Source organism: Schistocerca cancellata, chromosome 7 (genome assembly GCF_023864275.1).
Source record: "Schistocerca cancellata isolate TAMUIC-IGC-003103 chromosome 7, iqSchCanc2.1, whole genome shotgun sequence".
Lineage (NCBI taxonomy): Eukaryota > Metazoa > Arthropoda > Insecta > Orthoptera > Acrididae > Schistocerca > Schistocerca cancellata.
Genome location: NC_064632.1, coordinates 260,798,743 through 260,818,118, shown reverse-complemented (window position 1 = coordinate 260,818,118; position 19,376 = coordinate 260,798,743). Strand labels below are relative to the sequence as shown.

Genomic DNA, 19,376 nt, shown 5'->3' with positions numbered 1-19,376 from the left:
GTTAAGCGGGAATACCATATGGGTTGAGGCGTGGATGGGAATTTGGATTGAGTAGGGAGGCATGTTACGGTAGTCGATGGAGTTCTGCTGAGCCATTATGCCCGAGTGGCGTAGTGGTTAGTGCATCTGCCTTGTGAGCAGCAGACCTGAGCTCAAATCAGGCCTTGGTACAAATTTTCATTCGTTGCTTCAGTCTGCACATCTATAAATCATGGATGTATGAAACTTGGAAAGGGTTTGGCACAATACAAATTGACTGGATAAATAAAAACGGTGATATGAAAAGAGATGAGTAATTTCGAGCAATTCTGTGTTATGTTACATCAGGAACAACTGGTATTAGTTGAAAATTAAGGTGTTGATGAACAATGAGCCTACCTTCTGAAGCTATCGTTTCGATATAGTTCGAGTGTTTGCTTCGAACTTAGATTAACGGCAACAGCGGAGAACTCAAAATAATTACATAACAAAGGGATATTTACTTTTTTCGTCAGTTCGACTTTTAGAAAGGAAAGAATTGCTGTAAAACACAAGAAATCTGAACGCATGAGTATGATACTAATATGACATTTTGAGGAAAGAAAATACAATACAAACTCACCCTGGTGATGCTCGATACAAGCGGCGTCCTGCAGGCCGCAAACTCGAATTCCTTCTTTTTCTGCAACACGAAAACCAAACTGTTACTGTTCAGCAGATTGCTAGTCCGTTCAGTATCGTGCATATGCAGTGGTCAGTACATTAACATTCTTAAGGCATTTGCCGAATATACACACATTAAAAAAGTTTTGTATCACCTCTGTTCCGAGAGTTCCGGAAGCTCTACACGAAATTGGAACAGAGATCAACATAAACATCATTTCCGCCCTTTTTATTGCTCATGAAAACCACACATTGTACGTTGTACCACCATACACCGAGACCTTCAGAGGTGGTGGTCCAGATTGCTGTACACACCGGTACCTCTAATATCTAGTAGCACGTCCTCTTGCATTGATGCTTGCCTGTATTCGTCGTGGCATACTTTCCACAAGTTCATCAAGGCACTGTTGGTCCAGACTGTCCCACACCTCAACGGCGATTCGGCGTAGATCCCCCACAGTACTTCGTGGGTCACGTCGTCTATAAACAGCCCATTTCAATCTATCCCAGGCATGTTCGGTAGGCTTCATGTCTGGTAATGCTGGTCACTCTAGACGAACAATGTCGTTATCTTGACGGAAGTCATTCACAAGATGTGCACGATGGAGGCGCGAATTGTCGTCCATGAAGACGAATGCCTCACAAATAGGCTGCCGATATGGTTGCACTATAGGTCGGAGGATGGCATTCACGTATCGGAGACTTCCATGACCACCAGCGGCGTACGTCGGTCCCACGTAATGCCACCCATAACATCAGGGAACCTCCACCTTGTTGCACTCGCTGGACAGTGTGTCTAAGGCGTTCAGCCTGACCGGGTTGCCACCAAATACATCTCCGACGATTGTCTTGGTTGAAGACATATGCGACACTCATCGGTGAAGAGAACGTGATGCCAATCCTGAGCGGTCCATTCGGCATGTTGTTGGGCCCATTAGTACCGCGCTGCATGATGTCGTGGTTGCAAAGATGGACCTTGCCATGGACGTCGGGAGTGAAGTTACGCATCATCGAGCCTATTGCGCAGAGTTTGAGTCGTAACACGACGTCCTGTGGCTGCACGAAAAGCATTCATTATTCAGCAGGGTGGCGTTGCTGTCAGCGTTCCTCCGAGCCATAATCCGTAGATAGCGGTCATCCACAGCAGTAGTAGCCTTGGGCGGCCTGAGCGAGGCATGTCATCGACAGTTCCTGTGTCTCTGTATCTCCTCCATGTCCGAACAACATCGCTTTGGTTCACTCAGAGACGCCTGGACACCTCCCCTGTTGAGAGCCGGTATTGACCGTCTAGGCATGGTTTAACTACATACAACAGGAACCGTGCACCTTCTTCCTGGTGGAAAGACTGGAACTGATCGGCTGTCGGACCCCGTCCGTCTAATGTTCAAAAATGTTCAAATGTGTGTGAATTCCTAAGGGACCAAACTGCTTAGGTCATCGGTCCCTAGACTTACGCACTACTTAAAATAACTTAAACTAACCTACGCTAAGAATAACACACACACACACACACACACACACATGCCCGAGGGAGGACTCCAACCTCCTGCGGGAGGGGCCGCACAGTCCGTGACATGACGCCTCAAACCACACGGCCAAACCGCGCGGCCTCCGTCTAATAGGCGCTGCTCATGTATGGTTGTTTACATCTTTGGGCGGGTTTAGTGACATCTCTGAACAGTCAAAGGGACTGTATCTGTGATACAATATCCACAGTCAGTGTCTATCTACAGGAGTTCTGGGAACTGGGGTGATGCAAAACGTTTTTGATGTGTGTATGATCTGAAGATTATTTCGCCATCTGCCTGACTTACATTCTTTTTTTTTTTTACTCTACTGGCCATTAAAATTGCTACACCACGAAGATGACGTGCTACGGACGCAAAATTTAACCGACAGGAAGAAGATGCTGTGATATGCAAATGATTAGCTTTTCAGAGCATTCACACAAGGTTGGCGCCGGTGACGACATCTGCAACGAGCTGACATGAGGAAAGTTTCCAACCGATTTCTCATACACAAATAGCAGTTGACCGGCGTTGCCTGGTGAAACGTTGTTGTGATGCCTCGTGTGAGGAGGAGAAATGCCTAACCATCGCGTTTCCGACTTTGATAAAGGTCGGATTGTAGCCTATCGCGATTGCGGTTTATCGTATCTCGACATTGCTGCTCGCGTTGGTCAAGATGCAACGACTGTTAGCAGAACATGGAATCGGTAGGTTCAGGAGGGTAATACAACGCCTGCTGGATCCCAACGGCCTCGTATCACTAGCAGTGGAGATGACAGGCATCTTATCCGCATGGCTGGAACGGATCGTGCAGCCACGTCTCGATCCCTGAGTCAACACATGGCGACGTTTGCAAGACAACAATCATCTGCACGAACAGTTCGACGACGTTTGCAGGAGCATTGTCTATCAGCTCGGAGACCATGGCTGCGGTTACCCTTGACGCTGCATCACAGACAGGAGCGCCTGCGATGGTGTATTCAACGATAAACCTGGGTGCTCGAACGGCAAAACCCCATTTTTTCGGATGAATCCAGGTTCTGTTTACAGCATCTGATGGTCGTATCCGTGTTTGGCGACATCGCGGTGAACGCACATTAGAAGCATGTAGTCGTCATCACCATACTGGCATATCACCCAGAGTGGTGGTATGGGGTGCCATTGTTTACACGTCTCGGTCACCTCGTGTTCGCATTGACGGCACTTTGAACAGTGGACGCTACATTTCAGATGTGTTAGGACCCGTGGATCTATCCTTCATTCGATCCTTGAGGAACCATTCATTTCAGCAGGATAATGCACGACCACATGCTGCAGGTCCTGTACGGGCCTTTCTGGATACAGAAAATGTTCGACTGCTTCCTGGCCAGCACATTCTCCAGATCTCTCACCAATTGAAAACGTCTGGTCAATGGTGGCCGAGCAACTGGCTCGTCACAATTCGCCAGTCACTACTCTTTATGAACTGTGGTATCGTGTTGAAGCTGCGTGGTCTGCTGTACCTGTACAGGCCATCCAAGTTCTGTTTGACTCAATGCCCAGGCGTATCAAGGCCGATATTATGACCAGAGGTGGTTCTTCTGGGTACTGATTTCTCAGGATCTATGCACCCGAATTGCGTGAAAATGTAATCACATGTCAGTTCTAGTATAATATATTTGTCCAATGACTACCCGTTTATTATCAGCATTTCTTCTTGGTGTACCAATTTTAATGGCCAGTAGTGTATTTTTCCAAGGCAACTAGCTCATGCTCTTACTATCACAACAACTTCGTTCGCCGAAGCAGAGCAAATTACAAACGCCAGACGTATTTTAGCACCTCATGTTCTTGAAATACGAATCAGATCAGATATACAAATGTGCGAATCCACGAAGTAGTAACGGGAGGGACAAATGTCAATAAAAAAATCATTTGCATCTATATCATTGACGCGCTGACCAAAAGTAATATTCTTTTTTCCAGAAGACGATTTCGACGAGTCAGGCCGGAAGTGTACGCTGTAACACTAAATATTTTACAAGCAACAAACATCAAGCCAACGGCCTTGCCGCAGTGGTAACACCGGTCCCCGTCAGATCACCGAAGTTAAGCGCTGTCGGGCTGGGCTAGCACTCGGATGGGTGACCCGGTCAGCAGAGTGCTGTTGGCAAGCGGGGGGCACTCAGCCCTTGTGAGGCAAACTGAGGAGCTACTTGTTTGAGAAGTAGCGGCTCCGGTCTCGTAAACTGACCTACGGCAGGGAGAGCGGTGTGCTGACCACATGGCCCTCCATATCTGCATCCAGTGACACCTGTGGGCTGAGGATGACACGGCGGCCGGTCAGTACGTTTGGGCCTTCATGGCCTGTTCGGGAGGAGTTTGAGTGTAGCAAAAATTAAATGAACTTTCGCGTATTTCACAACATGGCTGATCTATGCAGACTTTGATTTCGATATGCGACATACGAATTTTCAGAATACCAATAAACAACTGACACCATGAATCCTGCAGGACTGCCCATTAATCGGTAAGTTTACTAGGGGTTAGAGATGTCTTCTGAACAGCACATTGCAAGGCATCCCAGATATACTCAATATTGTTCATTCTATGGAGTTTGCTAGGCAGCGGAAGTGTTTTAACACACAGGAATGTTTCTGGAGCCACTCTTTAGCAGTGTCCTGCTGGAATTCGCCAAGTCCGTCTGAAAGAACAATGGACATGAATGGATGCAGGTGATCAGACAGGATGCTTACGTACGTGTCGCCTGTCAGAGTCGTATCTAGACGTATCAGGGGACCCATATCATTCCAACTGCACACGCCCCACACCATTACAGAGCCTCCACCAGCTTGAACAGTCCCCTGCTAACATGCAGTGTCCATGGATTCATGAGCCTGTCTCCATACCCGTGCACGTTCATTCGCTCGATACAATTTGAAACGAGACTCGTCCGACGAGGCAATATGTTTCCAGTCGTCAACAGTCGATTGTCGGTGTTGACACGCCCAGGCGAGGCTTAAGGCTGTGTGTCGTGCAGTCATCAAAGGTACAAAAGTGGGCCTTCGGCTCCGAAAGCCCATATCGATGATGTTTCGTTGAACAGTTCGCACACTGACACTTGTTGTTGGTCCAGCACTGAAATCTGCAGTAATTTGCGGAAGAGTTGCACTTCTCTTCTATCGTCGTTTGTCACGCTCTTGCAGGACATTCTTCCGGCCACAGCGATGTCGGAGATTTGATGTTTTACCGGATTCCTGATATTCACGGTTCGCTCTTGAAATGATCATACGGGAACATCGCCTCTTCATCACTACCTCGGAAATGCTGTGTCCCATCTCTCGTGCGCCGACTATAACACCACGTTGAAACTCACTTATATCTTGATAACGTGCCATTGTAGCAGCAGTAACCGATCTAACAACTGCGCCAGACACTTGGCTTATACAGGCGTTGCCGACTGCAGGGCCGTATTATGCCTGTTGACATACATCTGTATTTGAATACGCATGCGTATACCAGTTTCTTTGGCACTTCAGTGTATATTCAATATACACCTAAGTGGTTTACCAAACAGAATCAGCCCCACTCTCAGGTTGTTCCCCGTTCTTCACTGGCAGCTTCGGTTCAGAGAGCACACTGAGTATGGCACTCGAATAAAGCCTCGTCCCGTAGTGTGTCGTACTTGCAACCCTGCCCACAGCGAAACGCATTCCGTAGGCGGCCAAACTTGCGACGTCGCTTGGTCCACTTGGCTGACCACCGCGAAACCGTGCCACAGCCCACGTATATTTGTGATTACAGTACCGTGCTTCATAGATCAATCGCTGTATGCTTCGGACTTACTTGTGGGAGTAGTACAAGTATTAATTTTTTTTATTCGTGGATTACTTTTACGAGGTTACTGGACGTGTTACGGTATTACAATTTAAGAACAACGCAAATAATGTAGTTAATATATACAGGAATTTACATACTTGCAGGTCTAGTTATGTGACCGGTAGTAGGAACCATCCCACCATTTGTCTGAAGTAAACTACTGTAAACCTAACTCAGAATGGCCGGATGAAGACTGGAACCTCCATCCCTCCGAGTACAAGGCCAGTCTTTTTAGAGCAGTTCTACCTCGTCTGATTTACCCCTCGTGTACGATACTGTTTTTCAAAGCAGTTATTTACGATTAGTTCAAATGGTTCAAATGGCTCTGAGCACTATGCGACTTAACTTCTGAGGTCATCAGTCGCCTAGAACTTAGAACTAATTAAACATAACTAACCTAAGGACATCACACACATCCATGCCCGAGGCAGGATTCGAACCTGCGACCGTAGCGGTCGCTCGGTTCCGGACTGTAGCGCCTAGAACCTCACGGCCACTCCGGCCGTCCTACGATTAGTAATGTAAAAGGCTAGTAATATGCTGTTCGTTCATTTCTCACCACCAGACACTGCAAAAACTGCACATGCTATATACACATTATTTCATAATGGAACACTATATACACACAGAAATCCAGCCCAGATAGCCACGCGTGTTAATTTGCCGCTTCTGGGACGGGGAGGTGGTCCGGCATAGGGTAGAATCCGCCCGGCGGATTAACAAGGGTCGGAGTGCCGCCAGCGTGGATGTTTTTTTAGGCCGTTTCCCCCATTCCACTCGGTGAATATCGGGCTGGTATCCAAGCCCCGCCTCAGTTATACGATTCGCAAACATTTAGAAAACTTTCCCTCGCTTTCACACGAGCAACACTGCAAGCAGACAGTTGCGGTAGACACTCACGTATTCCGTTCTTGGCGGTAGCGGCTTGGCAACAGGAAGGGCATCCTGCCACCCCTTAAACCCGGGGTCTCCAAACCACGGTCCGCGGGCCGAAACTGGCCCGCGAGGGCCGGCAAACTGGCCCGCGTTAGCTGGCTGGACATCCCCGGTATCCGGCCCGCCAAATATTTGAGTGGTACCTATACTGCCAACAATTGAGTTTCGAGGCCTATCGCGACCAATACACCGCGACATTGTCGGAGCTCTATCTTTACAAAGCGGAAGGTCATGGTTAAACTTGTGGCTATCCAAATAATACACATTGGTTTGTTGCTTGACTCCATCAAGAAATATGGACATCCCCACTGCTCTTTAAAAATTCTGCATTTATTGTCAACCTTTCGTTTCTTTTCCATATTTGTATAGAACTTCACAAAAGATTGTAACCTGAGAATAAAATTGTGCTATTTAATACTAATAAAACTAGACAGTAGTCTGCCTAAACAAACTGCAATCAATTTATTTTTAAGGTACTTTAATTACTCAATTAAATACTCACAATTACACTGTAGTTCCACTAAAAAATACAGTGAAAAAATACTCAAGTCGTGCTATACGTATTTCGATTTTCAGATTTTCCTTGTCTCTTCGAATTCAAACTTTGAATTGTCCCACACTTCGTCGTCTCACCTACTAGTACAGCGCATAAAATACTAAAAAAGTCGTGAGACACTCGCAGCATAGACACAATCACGCAACAGAACTATCAAATATATGCTCTGACTCTGCTGCTTGTTACAAGAGTACATAACTAAACTTATTGTTGCGCCGTTTGAAATAGCAATGCGTTGACATACACTACCTCTGTTACGTCTTGCAGTAATAGTGTTGCTAACGATGATTTTGAGATTTCGTTAACTTTGCGGGACGCTTTCGTGAAGAATGTGCAGTGACATACTTTTTTGTCGGTGAAATTCGCCAGAATAAAATACGACAGAATTTCGGTCAATTACGTCCAGCAATCAAAATTATGTAATTAAATAAAAATCGTAGTTCGTTTCAGTGCTACGTATTCCCACAACCTTAGATTTTTGCGATTTCATCTTTCTTTTAGCCTTACATTATGGTGATCATGGAGTGCTAGGGTGCTTTAATCCCACTAGGTAGATCTTGGCCCTTATGACTTCGTGGAGGAGTCAATATGGCCCGCGGACTAAAAAGTTTGGAGACCCCTGCCTTAAACTAACTGCGCTAAATCCCTTAATAACCATACCGACCCTGCACCGATGCGGGGCAAAGGCAAAACAAAAAGAAGAAGAATGAAAATAATTAAATAACAGGACACACGCTGTCAGCTGAAATTAGGGCCATAGCGAAGATGTTTGGTTTCCATTTTGTGTACTGCAACTTCCTATTTGGTAGCCTGAACTACTGAGTCTAATTGCCTTATAATGAGTGAAATTTTGAGCTCAGAAAGAAGATAAGGTGTTAGTATTATAATTTACATTGCGTGGCTTGTGGAATAACGTTTTTCAGAAAATACGAGGCGCATTCAAGTTCTAAGTCCTCCGATTTTTTTTCTCCGGACTGGAAAGAGATAGAAACATGCGCATTGTTTTAAAATGAGGCCGCGTTCATTGTCAATACGTCCCAGAGATGGCAGCACCGTACGGCAGATGGAATTTTACCAGCAGCTGCGAGAATGAGAACTGTTTTAAATACTTAAAATGGCGACGTTTTCCTTACTTGAACAGCATGCAATCACTCGTTTTCTGAATTTGCGTGGTGTGAAACCAATTGAAATTCATCGACAGTTGAAGGAGACATGTGGTGATGGAGTTATGGATGTGTCGAAAGTGTGTTCATGGGTGCAACAGTTTAATGAAGGCAAAACATCGTGTGACAACAAACCTAAACAACCTCGGGCTCGCACAAGCCGGTCTGACAACATGATCGAGAAAATGGAGAGAATTGTTTTGGGGGATCGCCGAATGACTGTTGAACGGATCGCCCCCAGAGTTGATATTTCTGTGGGTGCTGTGCACACAATCCTGCATGACGACCTGAAAATGCGAAAAGTGTCATCCAGGTGGGTGCCACAAATGCTGATGGACGACCACACGGCTGCCCGTGTGGCATGTTGCCAAGCAATGTTAATGCGCAACGACAGCATGAATGGGACTTTCTTTTCGTCTGTTGTGACAATGGGTGAGACGTGGATGCCATTTTTCAATCCAGAAAAAAAGCGCCAGTCAGCTCAATGGAAGCACACAGATTCACCGCCACCAAAAAAATTTCGGGTAACCGCCAGTGCTGAAAAAATGATGGTGTCCATGTTCTGGGACAGCGAGGGCGTAATCCTTACTCATAGCGTTCCAAAGGGCACTACAGTAACAGGTGCATCCTACGAAAATGTTTTGAAGAACAGTTCCTTCCTGCACTGCAACAAAAACGTCCAGGAAGGGCTGCGCGTGTGCTGTTTCACCAAGACAACGCACCCGCACATCGAGCTAACGTTACGCAACAGTTTCTTCGTGATAACAACTTTGAAGTGATTCCTCATGCTCCCTACTCACCTGACCTGGCTCCTAGTGACTTTTGGCTTTTTCCAACAATGAAAGACACTGTCCGTGGCCGCACATTCACCAGCCGTGCTGCTATTGCCTCAGCGATTTTCCAGTGGTCAAAACAGACTCCTAAAGAAGCCTTCGCCGCTGCCATGGAATCATGGCGTCAGCGTTGTGAAAAATGTGTACGTCTGCAGGGCGATTACGTCGAGAAGTAACGCCAGTTTCATCGATTTCGGGTGAGCAGTTAATTAGAAAAAAAAATCGGAGGCCTTAGGACTTGAATGCACCTCGTAAAAGAAAAAGAAGAGAAGAAACATAGTAGGGATATGTTACGTAAGACATATTTATTATTATCAGTATTATCATTACTATTATTTACTTGTGTTACAGTTTTTACAAAGCCTCTGCTGTGTGTTACTCAAGTAATTCTTGAGTGTATACAATGTATTGCATCACGTAGAATTTTTAATGGCTTTGTTAATAAAATAACTTTTTCTGTTACCAGTGACGAATTACTTTTCATTTATATTTTGCACGAGGCATCTCGATAAGTGATTCCCATTTTCAAGTGTGTTTTGCGTGTGCTATGCCATTTATTCGCGATGTTTTAGATGGATGAGGTACTCCACTGCCCTATTCTCTTTTGGTTTTCTTGTGATCCACTTCTGCAAAAACTAACACATATTATACGTTACACACAGTTTTCTACCGCTTCTCGGACCTTTCCTCTGTAAATGTTTGTTTCTTTAGCCAGTACACGTACGTTATTAAAATCGATGTCAGAGCCACAGTTCTCGTGATTTTCACTACTGCCGATAGAAGAAAGGTCCGAGAAGCGGTTGAAATTTCTAAGAATGCATTTAATTTCAATAGAGAGGACGGCTATTGGCTTCCGGCATCGTGGCTCCCCGCCATCAAGGACGTAAATATGCGGCCGTGGTGTGGTAGCAGCATAAACAACGCGCTGCAAGTCACCTCGGCGGACAATAATATTTTGGGTAAACATTCCCCCTCTCTTGCTCTGTCCGGTTCGAATCTATACTCTGATGACGACCAACCAATAGCGGTAGCAGGCATTTCAACCAATAACCCTTCTCCAGCATAGTGTGGAATAGCGCCTTTCTATCCAATGACGATGACCGCCAATAGTATCCACAGGAGATAAGTTACCAATGCCCCTTCTTCTGTATTAGCCTATGACTATGGCCCACCAATGGTAGCCATATGAATTTTAACCAATACTATCACTTCTCCGCACTAACGCCAGAAAATTCCCCCTTTATAAGTGGACGCGACACTAGTCTCTGACAGTGCTCTAACAGTAGTGGACACCAAAAGATCCTGAGGAAGATCCCAGAAGAGAGGTCGAAACGTCGAACATTTTAGAAGAAACATGACGCGGCCTAATAACCCAGAAGATTTTAACTTCAGTGACAACGGCCACGAAAGCCTACAGACTTACATACTATCACGCTGTTTGGTCTGAAGATGGTCTAAAACAGGCAGAAACCGCTAACCTCATAAAGAAAGTTTCTTGCGGTTGTTACTGCTCATGTTCATTGTTAAGTAATAAAAAAGCGATTGTACTATAAGAGAAATGTTCTCAAAAATTACTATATGTATGAGTCCCTGCACATTTGGACCAAGAGAAAATCGAATGAAAACAGAACAATGCAGCACGTCGAATAACTAAAACATCACGAACGAATGGTATAGAGCACGAAAAACGTATCTGAAAATCATTTCCCGAAACGCCTCGTGCAAAATTTAAAGCAAACGGGAAGCTGTGAACGCAGTCTGATGCAAGGATCTATAGAGAGGACGAGCTAACGTGTTTGTTTCCCAATGGTGATGCTGCGTTCCAGGACGACAGGGTCGTTGTCCACACAGCTCGCATCATCGAACAGTGGTGTTGTGAGCACGAGAATGAATTGCCACATCTCCTCTGGCATTCACACTCAACAGATCTCAATATTATTGAGCCTTTGTGGACTACTTTGGAAAGAAGGGTGCATGATCACTATTCACCCCCATCATCGTTGCCCCAACTTTGGAGGAAAAATGGTATACGGTTCCCTTGAAAACCATACAGGATCTGTATTTATCCACTCCGAGACGACTGGAGCTCTACACATATTAGACAAGGTAGTGTGTTGTGTGTTTGGTGTCTGCATGTTTCTGTCCACCCACTGCAGCTCGTAACGCAGGTTAGCTCACCTCTGGGGTAGTAGAAGGGTGCGCAGTGGCAGAGCGCCAGCAGCAGGTTCCGGCGGCACTCGCTGATGCACGTCTGGTGGCTGTAGTCGTCCGCCCACGACAGCGAGCGCACCTGCAACAGGGCGGGGGCGTGCGCAGTCTCTCCCTGCCGGGCGAGCAACACTCCGCTGACAGTACACCGCACAACGCTGTTGACATACGGATCATAGTAGATGGCACACTTACAAGATGTGATCGAGCTTTTGAAACTGTATATACGATGATGTATCTTAAGAGCCCAGGTATCACACACTGCAACCATTCACACTAGTGGGCCCTCATTGGAGAGTAACTAACGAAAAAACAATTAAGAATTTTATGTGATAATAGCGGCAAGAAGTTTCATTACATAGCGCGGTTGCATGGTGTAATGGATACAATAACAGCTTTGCATGCAGGTGGTTATGGGTTCGACTCTCATCAGGTGCACTAAGTTTTCTTTTCATTTCCAAATCTTTATCGAAATGACTGATGGATACAATAACAGCTTTGCATGCAGGAGGTTACGGGTTTGACTCTCAAGAGGAGCACTAAGTTTCTTTTTATTTTCAAATCATTATCGAAACGACGTTGATCATCATTTTATTCATCTAATTGATTTAAATATAATTTTTTAATTCCATTCCTTTGTCCATAATAACTTCTTCATCTGCTCTCATTTTTCGTCCTGCCATTCTTTCTCCACTTGAAATCTTTGTTCATGAGCTTCTAATCAAATTCATGTATTAATTTCGATTTAATCTCTTTTGTTTTATCACCCTGTTGTTTCGTCCCCATTATTGCGTTCATTATATCTGTTCCTCATTTTGCCTGAATTTCGTTTTACTTATAAACCCGTCTTTTATTTAAATTTTCAACCGCGCTATTTTGTCCGTAGTGCAACAGGTATTTAGGTTATATTTTAAATGTTTGTATGACAGTTACTGTGCAAAAAAAATCGCAAATCTGGTAACAAAAATACGTTTTTCACACCATTGCACAAATATAGACAGATTATTTCACCTTTTGCCTTTTAAACAATAGATCAGCATTTTCAAGTGCTTAGACTTTGTAATAGGTAAATGTAATAAAATTCATATTCACAAAATTTCCTATTCGAAAAAGAATGTTAGAAAGAAAAAATGAAACAAATTAAAAAGTTCATACGGTGATTAAAATGATGTGACAAGGAATAGAAATAAAAAATTACATTTAAACCAATTACCTTAACAAAACTAATAATCCAGGCTAATTACGATAAAGATCGAAAAATAAAAAACATGAAATTCGAACCCACAAAGTTCTGCATGCGAATCTGTTATCCTACCCATTACAACACGTAGCTACACTACGTTATGCACCTTTTCTTAACGTAACTGAGTATCACAGAAAATTCTGAATTTCGTTTTTCGTCAATTAGTTGCAAATGAGGGCTTACCAGGGTGAATGGCTGCAGTGTGTGATACCTGGGCTCTTAACCTACATCACCGTACGGATAGCTATAAAAAGTCAATCGCATCACTGGGGACCTCTCCTTGTTAGTCCAGGTTGAATCAAGATATGCAAAGTAAACCGGAACTCCATCGACGAAATCTCAAAGACTGTTCAGAGATATTTTCCTAGTACACTGGTACGAAGAACACTTGTTCACTGTGGCTGGGTACAGAGTAATTGCATTTCCTTTGCCTACACGAGATCGAAGAATGACATATTTTGTCTTAAGTATAAATTCTTTGCTGCATTATTATTTCCTCGTAGTGATGCAAGCTACACGACGAGCCCGTTTCGGCTAATTGCAACTATCAAGTGTACCTCTGAAGATGTTATGATAGGTATAATATTGTTCTTTACGCCTATGTTAGTCCTTGTATACATGTGGCACCTTATGCTTACGTCTTAGCCGGTATGACGTTGTCCATATGGCATCTTGGAGCGTAAATGTCGGCTGTGTTTTCGTTATGATATTGGCACCATGGCTATCTCTGATAAATTAAACGCAATCACAGACTTTCGCGAAACAGAAATTCCATTGTAAACAAACAGCATCGCTGGAGCCGAAGCTGTCAGGAAAGCTGTCAAAACATAACTTTACAATATCACTCAAAAAAGTAAACATGTAAGTAACGTGCTAATATTTTAACAAAAGGCAAGCAATATTTACGCTTCAAGATGCCACATGGACCACGTCATACCAGCTAAGATGTAAGCATAAAGTGTCATATGTAGACAGAGACTAATATAGCCGTAAGGAACAACATTATACTTACTATATCATCTTCACAGGCACACCTGATAATGGCAAATCGCCGAAACGAGATTGTCGTGCAACCTGTATCACTACGAAGAATAAATAAAAAAACTTGTACTTAAAATAAAATAACTGCATTTCGTTTGATTATGTACTCTATTTATCTTTGTTCCCATATTGTCCTCCTCCTTTCACCATGAACCTTGGACCGGGATGAGGTGGGATGGCTTGCATGCCTCAACAGTGTAGATAGCTGTACCACAGGTGCAACCAAGAGAGGCAGGTATCTGCAGAGAAGGGCAGATCAACCCGTGCTTCCTGAAGAGGGCAACAGCCTTTTCAGTAGTTGCAATGGGCAACGGCCTGGATGACTGGCTGACAGGCCCTTGTAACATTAGCCAACACGGCATTGATGCTGCGAACAACTGAAATCAAAGCGAAACTACACCCACAATTTTTTTCCCCCGAGAGCATGCAGCTTTACTGTATTAGTTAATCCTTTATAGGTTTGTGGTCGATATTTTAACCACACCACATAAGATTCGAAATATCTGTAATCTGATGCCTCTAAACGACCCTATCGCATTCAGCTACTGCTGTTTTGTCAGCGCATGGTGGCACTCGTTGTACTTTGTGGTCGATAAAGTAACCACGAGGCAGTCTCAGCAGTGTGTCGTAATTTAGCTGGTAGGTTGCGACCGAACAGCTGAATCTTTCCATCAGTAAATGGGGTATGTTCTCCACTGACTCGGTTGTTTTAACCCCCTCCACTGACGGAATGACCCACTTCCCAATTCCGTATGTATAAAACCAATACGGACTTGTAGCTGTCACGCCTTTGCGCTTACTGCTACGTATTTTAACTGTAAACAGCTCAGTCCCAATGGTAAGAGGCAGTAGTGAATTCACGTAGTTAATATTTGAATCCAGCACAGCTGCCTCAAGCTCAGCTCACTTTTACTCCACTCCTACCCTCGCCATTGCACCACATTAACTAGGTGCTACGTGGACCTTGCTAAATTCACTTGCGTATACATTTTTGACCGTTACTCGCCAGTATTTACCTAATGATTAGTACACTCCTAACCGGACTATTTCCCTAAGAGCTGTGATGATTGAACAGGTTCGATCCACGGCCTACAGTGCCCTACAGTTCACACGGTAACACTGCCTACCTGACCCACTTAACTTGGTAGTGAGCTTATGTATCCAATCACCACTGCTAGCAGCAGTGGATAATCCTATCAGCACGACGAGAGCAGCAGACTTACCGTCGAATCCTCCTGAAAATACTTATAACTATGGTCGCCAGCTCTGAAGGAGCAAAAGAATAAATCAATTTTGGGCTCGTTTCAAAGTGAAATGGCTTGAGTTGAATTTAAACTTAATTCTGAATATTACTATTTCTGATCATTCTAGATGATTCTACAAAGCAAATACTCTCTCACTTTCTGTGAGTTGGCTTGGTAATTACTACCAAGACAGGTTATGCAACTTCGGTTAACAAAATTCTATCCTTCAACTTATTTAATGATTTTGGATATTACTCTTTGGACCATTGATACAGAATTAGTTAAGTGACTTTACTTGAAAGGTTGCTCAGAAAAATTTAAGTAACTGTAAATAGGCGACTCATTCTGGTGTGACCATTGCTCTTTTCAACATTCTTATACGCTAAAGTATTCTACACCCAAAAGAATTGTAAATGAAAGAGGCGATGGTGGCCTCAGTCTGATTTCACTATACTATGTTTGAGGTTACTACACTTTACAATGAACAACATGCGTCGTAATTTTACTCATTACTATATTCTGTCCTCTGCACTTGCATAAAAGAAAACTGGTATTCTCCTTTTACATGTATACAAAGTTCGACTTAACAATTGCAAGCAGTCTTGCCTTGGGTAGACGTGTCGGTGCTGGTGGTGAGATGCATGTGGCTAACGCAGCTCTTCACGCCTCCTGCCCTTAATGGCGGCTGTAACTATGAGCTGTAGCACTCGTATAAGCTACTGCACGTCCGCCATAAAATCTGGGCACAGGAACTCTTACAATCAGCCCCAGTGGCATAGAGGCGGCTTCAACAACCATTCGTCGCGTTTTGCTCCAAAAACGGCGACGATATTCGCCTCTTCGCTGTTGCACAATCACTTTTGCGTGAGCACAGTTACGCACGTCCGATCACGTCAACACTCCCCAGGCCATTCCATTGTTCAGTCCCTGTGTCTCCAGCTACCCCTAGCTACGCTCGTATCACCAAGAGTGGGGGCGTTCCCCTACCACCTTTTTACCGAAATCATTTAGTATTTAAGAATATTTATATTTACTACCCTGGAGTTCATACCAGTCATAATAATTTACTACTAGCGCTTTACAACATTAAATTATACAGTAATAACTTATAATTACCAAGAAAAAGAATACATTTGACTCTGAGAGCTTAGTGCATTGTCTGACAGGCAGCGCTAATTCCCAGTTTCGCCAATAGATGGCATCAGGGTGCACACCATGGCAGTCTCACACAAGCGCGCCCGTTTCCGACGCGCGGGCTCCAAATTACTGTCAGCCCACCATCATTTCAGTTCCGTTACAAGGTCTTTACGTTTAGAAGATTTAGTCTATTCATTATGATTTTCTAGTGTACTGTAGTTTCACTGTATCTACTGCGAATCACTGTAAAATGAATTTTTTGTCTCGCGTGTGCAAGAAGACGTATATAATCTCGATTTTCCTTGAGTTTACGTAATACTTCAGTTGTAAACAAGTACTTCTGCACACGTTATGTTGTGTATTTTGGTACCTAAGTAATTGCTTGACACTTTTATCAAACAGTTTCTAAAATATAGCATTTCGCTCAGATGTTATAGGCACGTTAGTGCAGCAAGGTCGACGTTTTGTGAGCAGAGAGCTGCAAAGAGCACGGGAAGCCGAAGGAGAAGTTTTCATTGCACGCAATCTGTCGTAATCTTTGAGTTGGATAAGTCTTTTCATTTATAAAATTGAATAGATTTATTATAATTATTCTAATACTATAGTGTAATAAACATATGCCAATTGTAACCTGCCTCCAGTTTCACTGCACCTAGTGCAAATCATTGTGAAATGAGTTTCTTTGTCTCGTGTTGCCAAAAATACGTACATGACGTTAATATCCCGCGAATTTATCGTAATATTTAAGTTGCAAACAAATACATCTGCACAAGTTATTTCGTGCTGTTATGGTACCTCAGTATTTACTTGATGTTTTTAGCAAGCAGTTTCAGAATTATAGTATTGCACTCAGTAAAGAGTGTTAATCTGCATTCTTGTTTCTATATCGTTTCTTAAATATTTGCACAAAAATTACAATATCATAACATCATTAATATTTCTTTATAATTTATGTGGGATCCTGCCCACTCTACTATATCGTAGCTAGGAAGCTGTTTTCTCGGATAGCTAGACAACAATTCAAGCAAATATTATTAATGGAGTTTATTACAGTAAGTTAGATTGACAATACTTAACTGTGCCTTTTTACAAATAGGTGGCGCAGGCAATTGGCAACATGCAAATAATCAATATCCTTCGATGTATACAATTTCCATGCAAGCAATTAATATAGATCACAAGTCACGACTAAAGAGTTAAGATGATGGCTCGTCTTCTAGTACAGTTCTTCTGGTGCGGTCGAGGCTAGCTGGAGCGGCGCTAATATTCTCTTCATATAGGTGGCTGCTCCTGCCGTGGTTCTCGTCCCAGTCAGCATTCTACTGGCTGACGTCGTCTCACAGCCTTCTCTACTGTGAGGTTCCAGGCCGACGTGCCGGCGCTTTATGTTGCGACGGAACAACTTAGGTCATAATGGCTTGGTGAAAATCAGTCTTCAACCCTTATGGAAAAGGACAGCTTTTCTTGGGAAATGCGTTAGAAGACTTCGGTTTATGAAGGAGACACAGATGAAGAGGATGTTCTAGTAGGAACTTCCAGAGGATGAAGGTGACTCAAACAGTGAAGAAGTGCTAGAATATACTTGTAGTTCACAAACAGATTCTAAAATTTCTAATATCCCAGTAGATACTCCATATCAGCTGAAGTTGAATGAACCCATGTCAAATACTTTTACTACTATTTGGTCCTAGAGTTCCTAGGTGTGGATGGATGCACTTCATTGCTGCACCAACAATAAATTAGTGTGCTCTTTATAAGGGGACTAGCTTTCTTGCTGGGAATATCAAACCTCTGTCACATCTAAAATTTAGAAACATTCTGGAAACGAGCTAATTGGAAGTTTCTGCTCAAAACCGAATATGGTAGCAACACCCAGACCAAAAATTGGCGCTAGTACGTCAAAATTTCACAAAAGAGCTACAAGATTCCAAGAGATGCAATTCAGGAATATAGCTGTGCGTATGGCTACAGTGGGTGCATCAGGGAGGTGTGCATTTTATAGGATACGAAGCAAACTTAAACGTAGTATGTTAGCGTGACTGCTTGCAATGAAGCTTTGAGCAGACAACACTTTGAACCCTCCCTCCAGCAGAACTACGTAACAGAACAAATCAGTTTATGATTTAATGTTTGTGTATCCTATATGCATTTTTATGTACGTGTATAAAATAACAAAAGATAATAAATGAAGCTTTGTTTTCTTCTGTTTACTGCTGTTTCAATAAAAGACTCTGTTATCACAAGTCGGTTAAATTACCGATAGCAAGAATAGGTCCGGCAGCTATGGACGAGCGGTTCGGGCGCTTCAGTCCGGAACCGCGCTGCTGCTGCGGTCGCAGGTTCGAATCATGCCTTGGGCATGGATGTGTGTGATGCCCTTAGGTTAGTTAGGTTTACGTAGTTCTAAGTCTAGGGGCTGATGACCTCAGATGTTAAGTCTCATAGTGCTTAGAGCCATTTGAACCATTCTGAACAAAAATGGTACTTCCAGAGAATGGAGTGCGGTCAATATTTTTCCAAGCATGAAAATTTATAGTAATTAATACCATAAGATTTTTCAAATCTTAAATATTTTTTATGTATCTGGGTATGATAAGTAATCTAACAAATAAGACGTCAAGAGTCACATTTAAAAAGAACGTATTGCCCTATAATGGGTTAATGATTAGGATACCCTCTTGGATAAAATATTCTGGGGTAAAATAGCTCCCAACTTAGATATCCAGTAGGGACTACTCAGAACGATGTCGTCATCAGAAGAAATTGACTGGCATTCTACGAATCGGAACGTGGACTGCTAGATCCCTTCGTCATGTCTGTTGGTTAGAGAATTTCGAAAGGGAAATGGATAGGTAGAAATCAGAAATAGGAGAAACTAGTGAAGTCCGGTGGCAGGAAGAACAGGACTTTTGGTCACATGAGTACAGTGATATCAACTCAGATTTGGTAGGGATAATGCAACAGCAGGCCAAAAAGTGAACAAGAAAATAAGAATGACGGTAAGCTA

At 43.5% G+C, this 19,376-nt stretch overlaps 1 protein-coding gene and 1 pseudogene across 1 annotated transcript in view; one reads left to right on the top strand and one right to left on the bottom strand.

The window, feature by feature from the left end:
- LOC126092724 (pickpocket protein 28-like) overlaps positions 1 to 19,376 on the bottom strand; it is a 94,838-nt gene that overhangs the window by 32,633 nt on the left and 42,829 nt on the right. Inside the window, exons 7-8 of the mRNA XM_049908448.1 lie at positions 11,675 to 11,819; positions 602 to 661 (exon numbers count right to left, since the gene is read on the bottom strand). Coding sequence (XP_049764405.1) covers positions 602 to 661; positions 11,675 to 11,819 — 205 coding nt within the window. The remainder of the gene's footprint in view (positions 1 to 601; positions 662 to 11,674; positions 11,820 to 19,376) is intronic.
- Positions 4,188 to 4,302, top strand: LOC126093795 (5S ribosomal RNA; annotated as a pseudogene).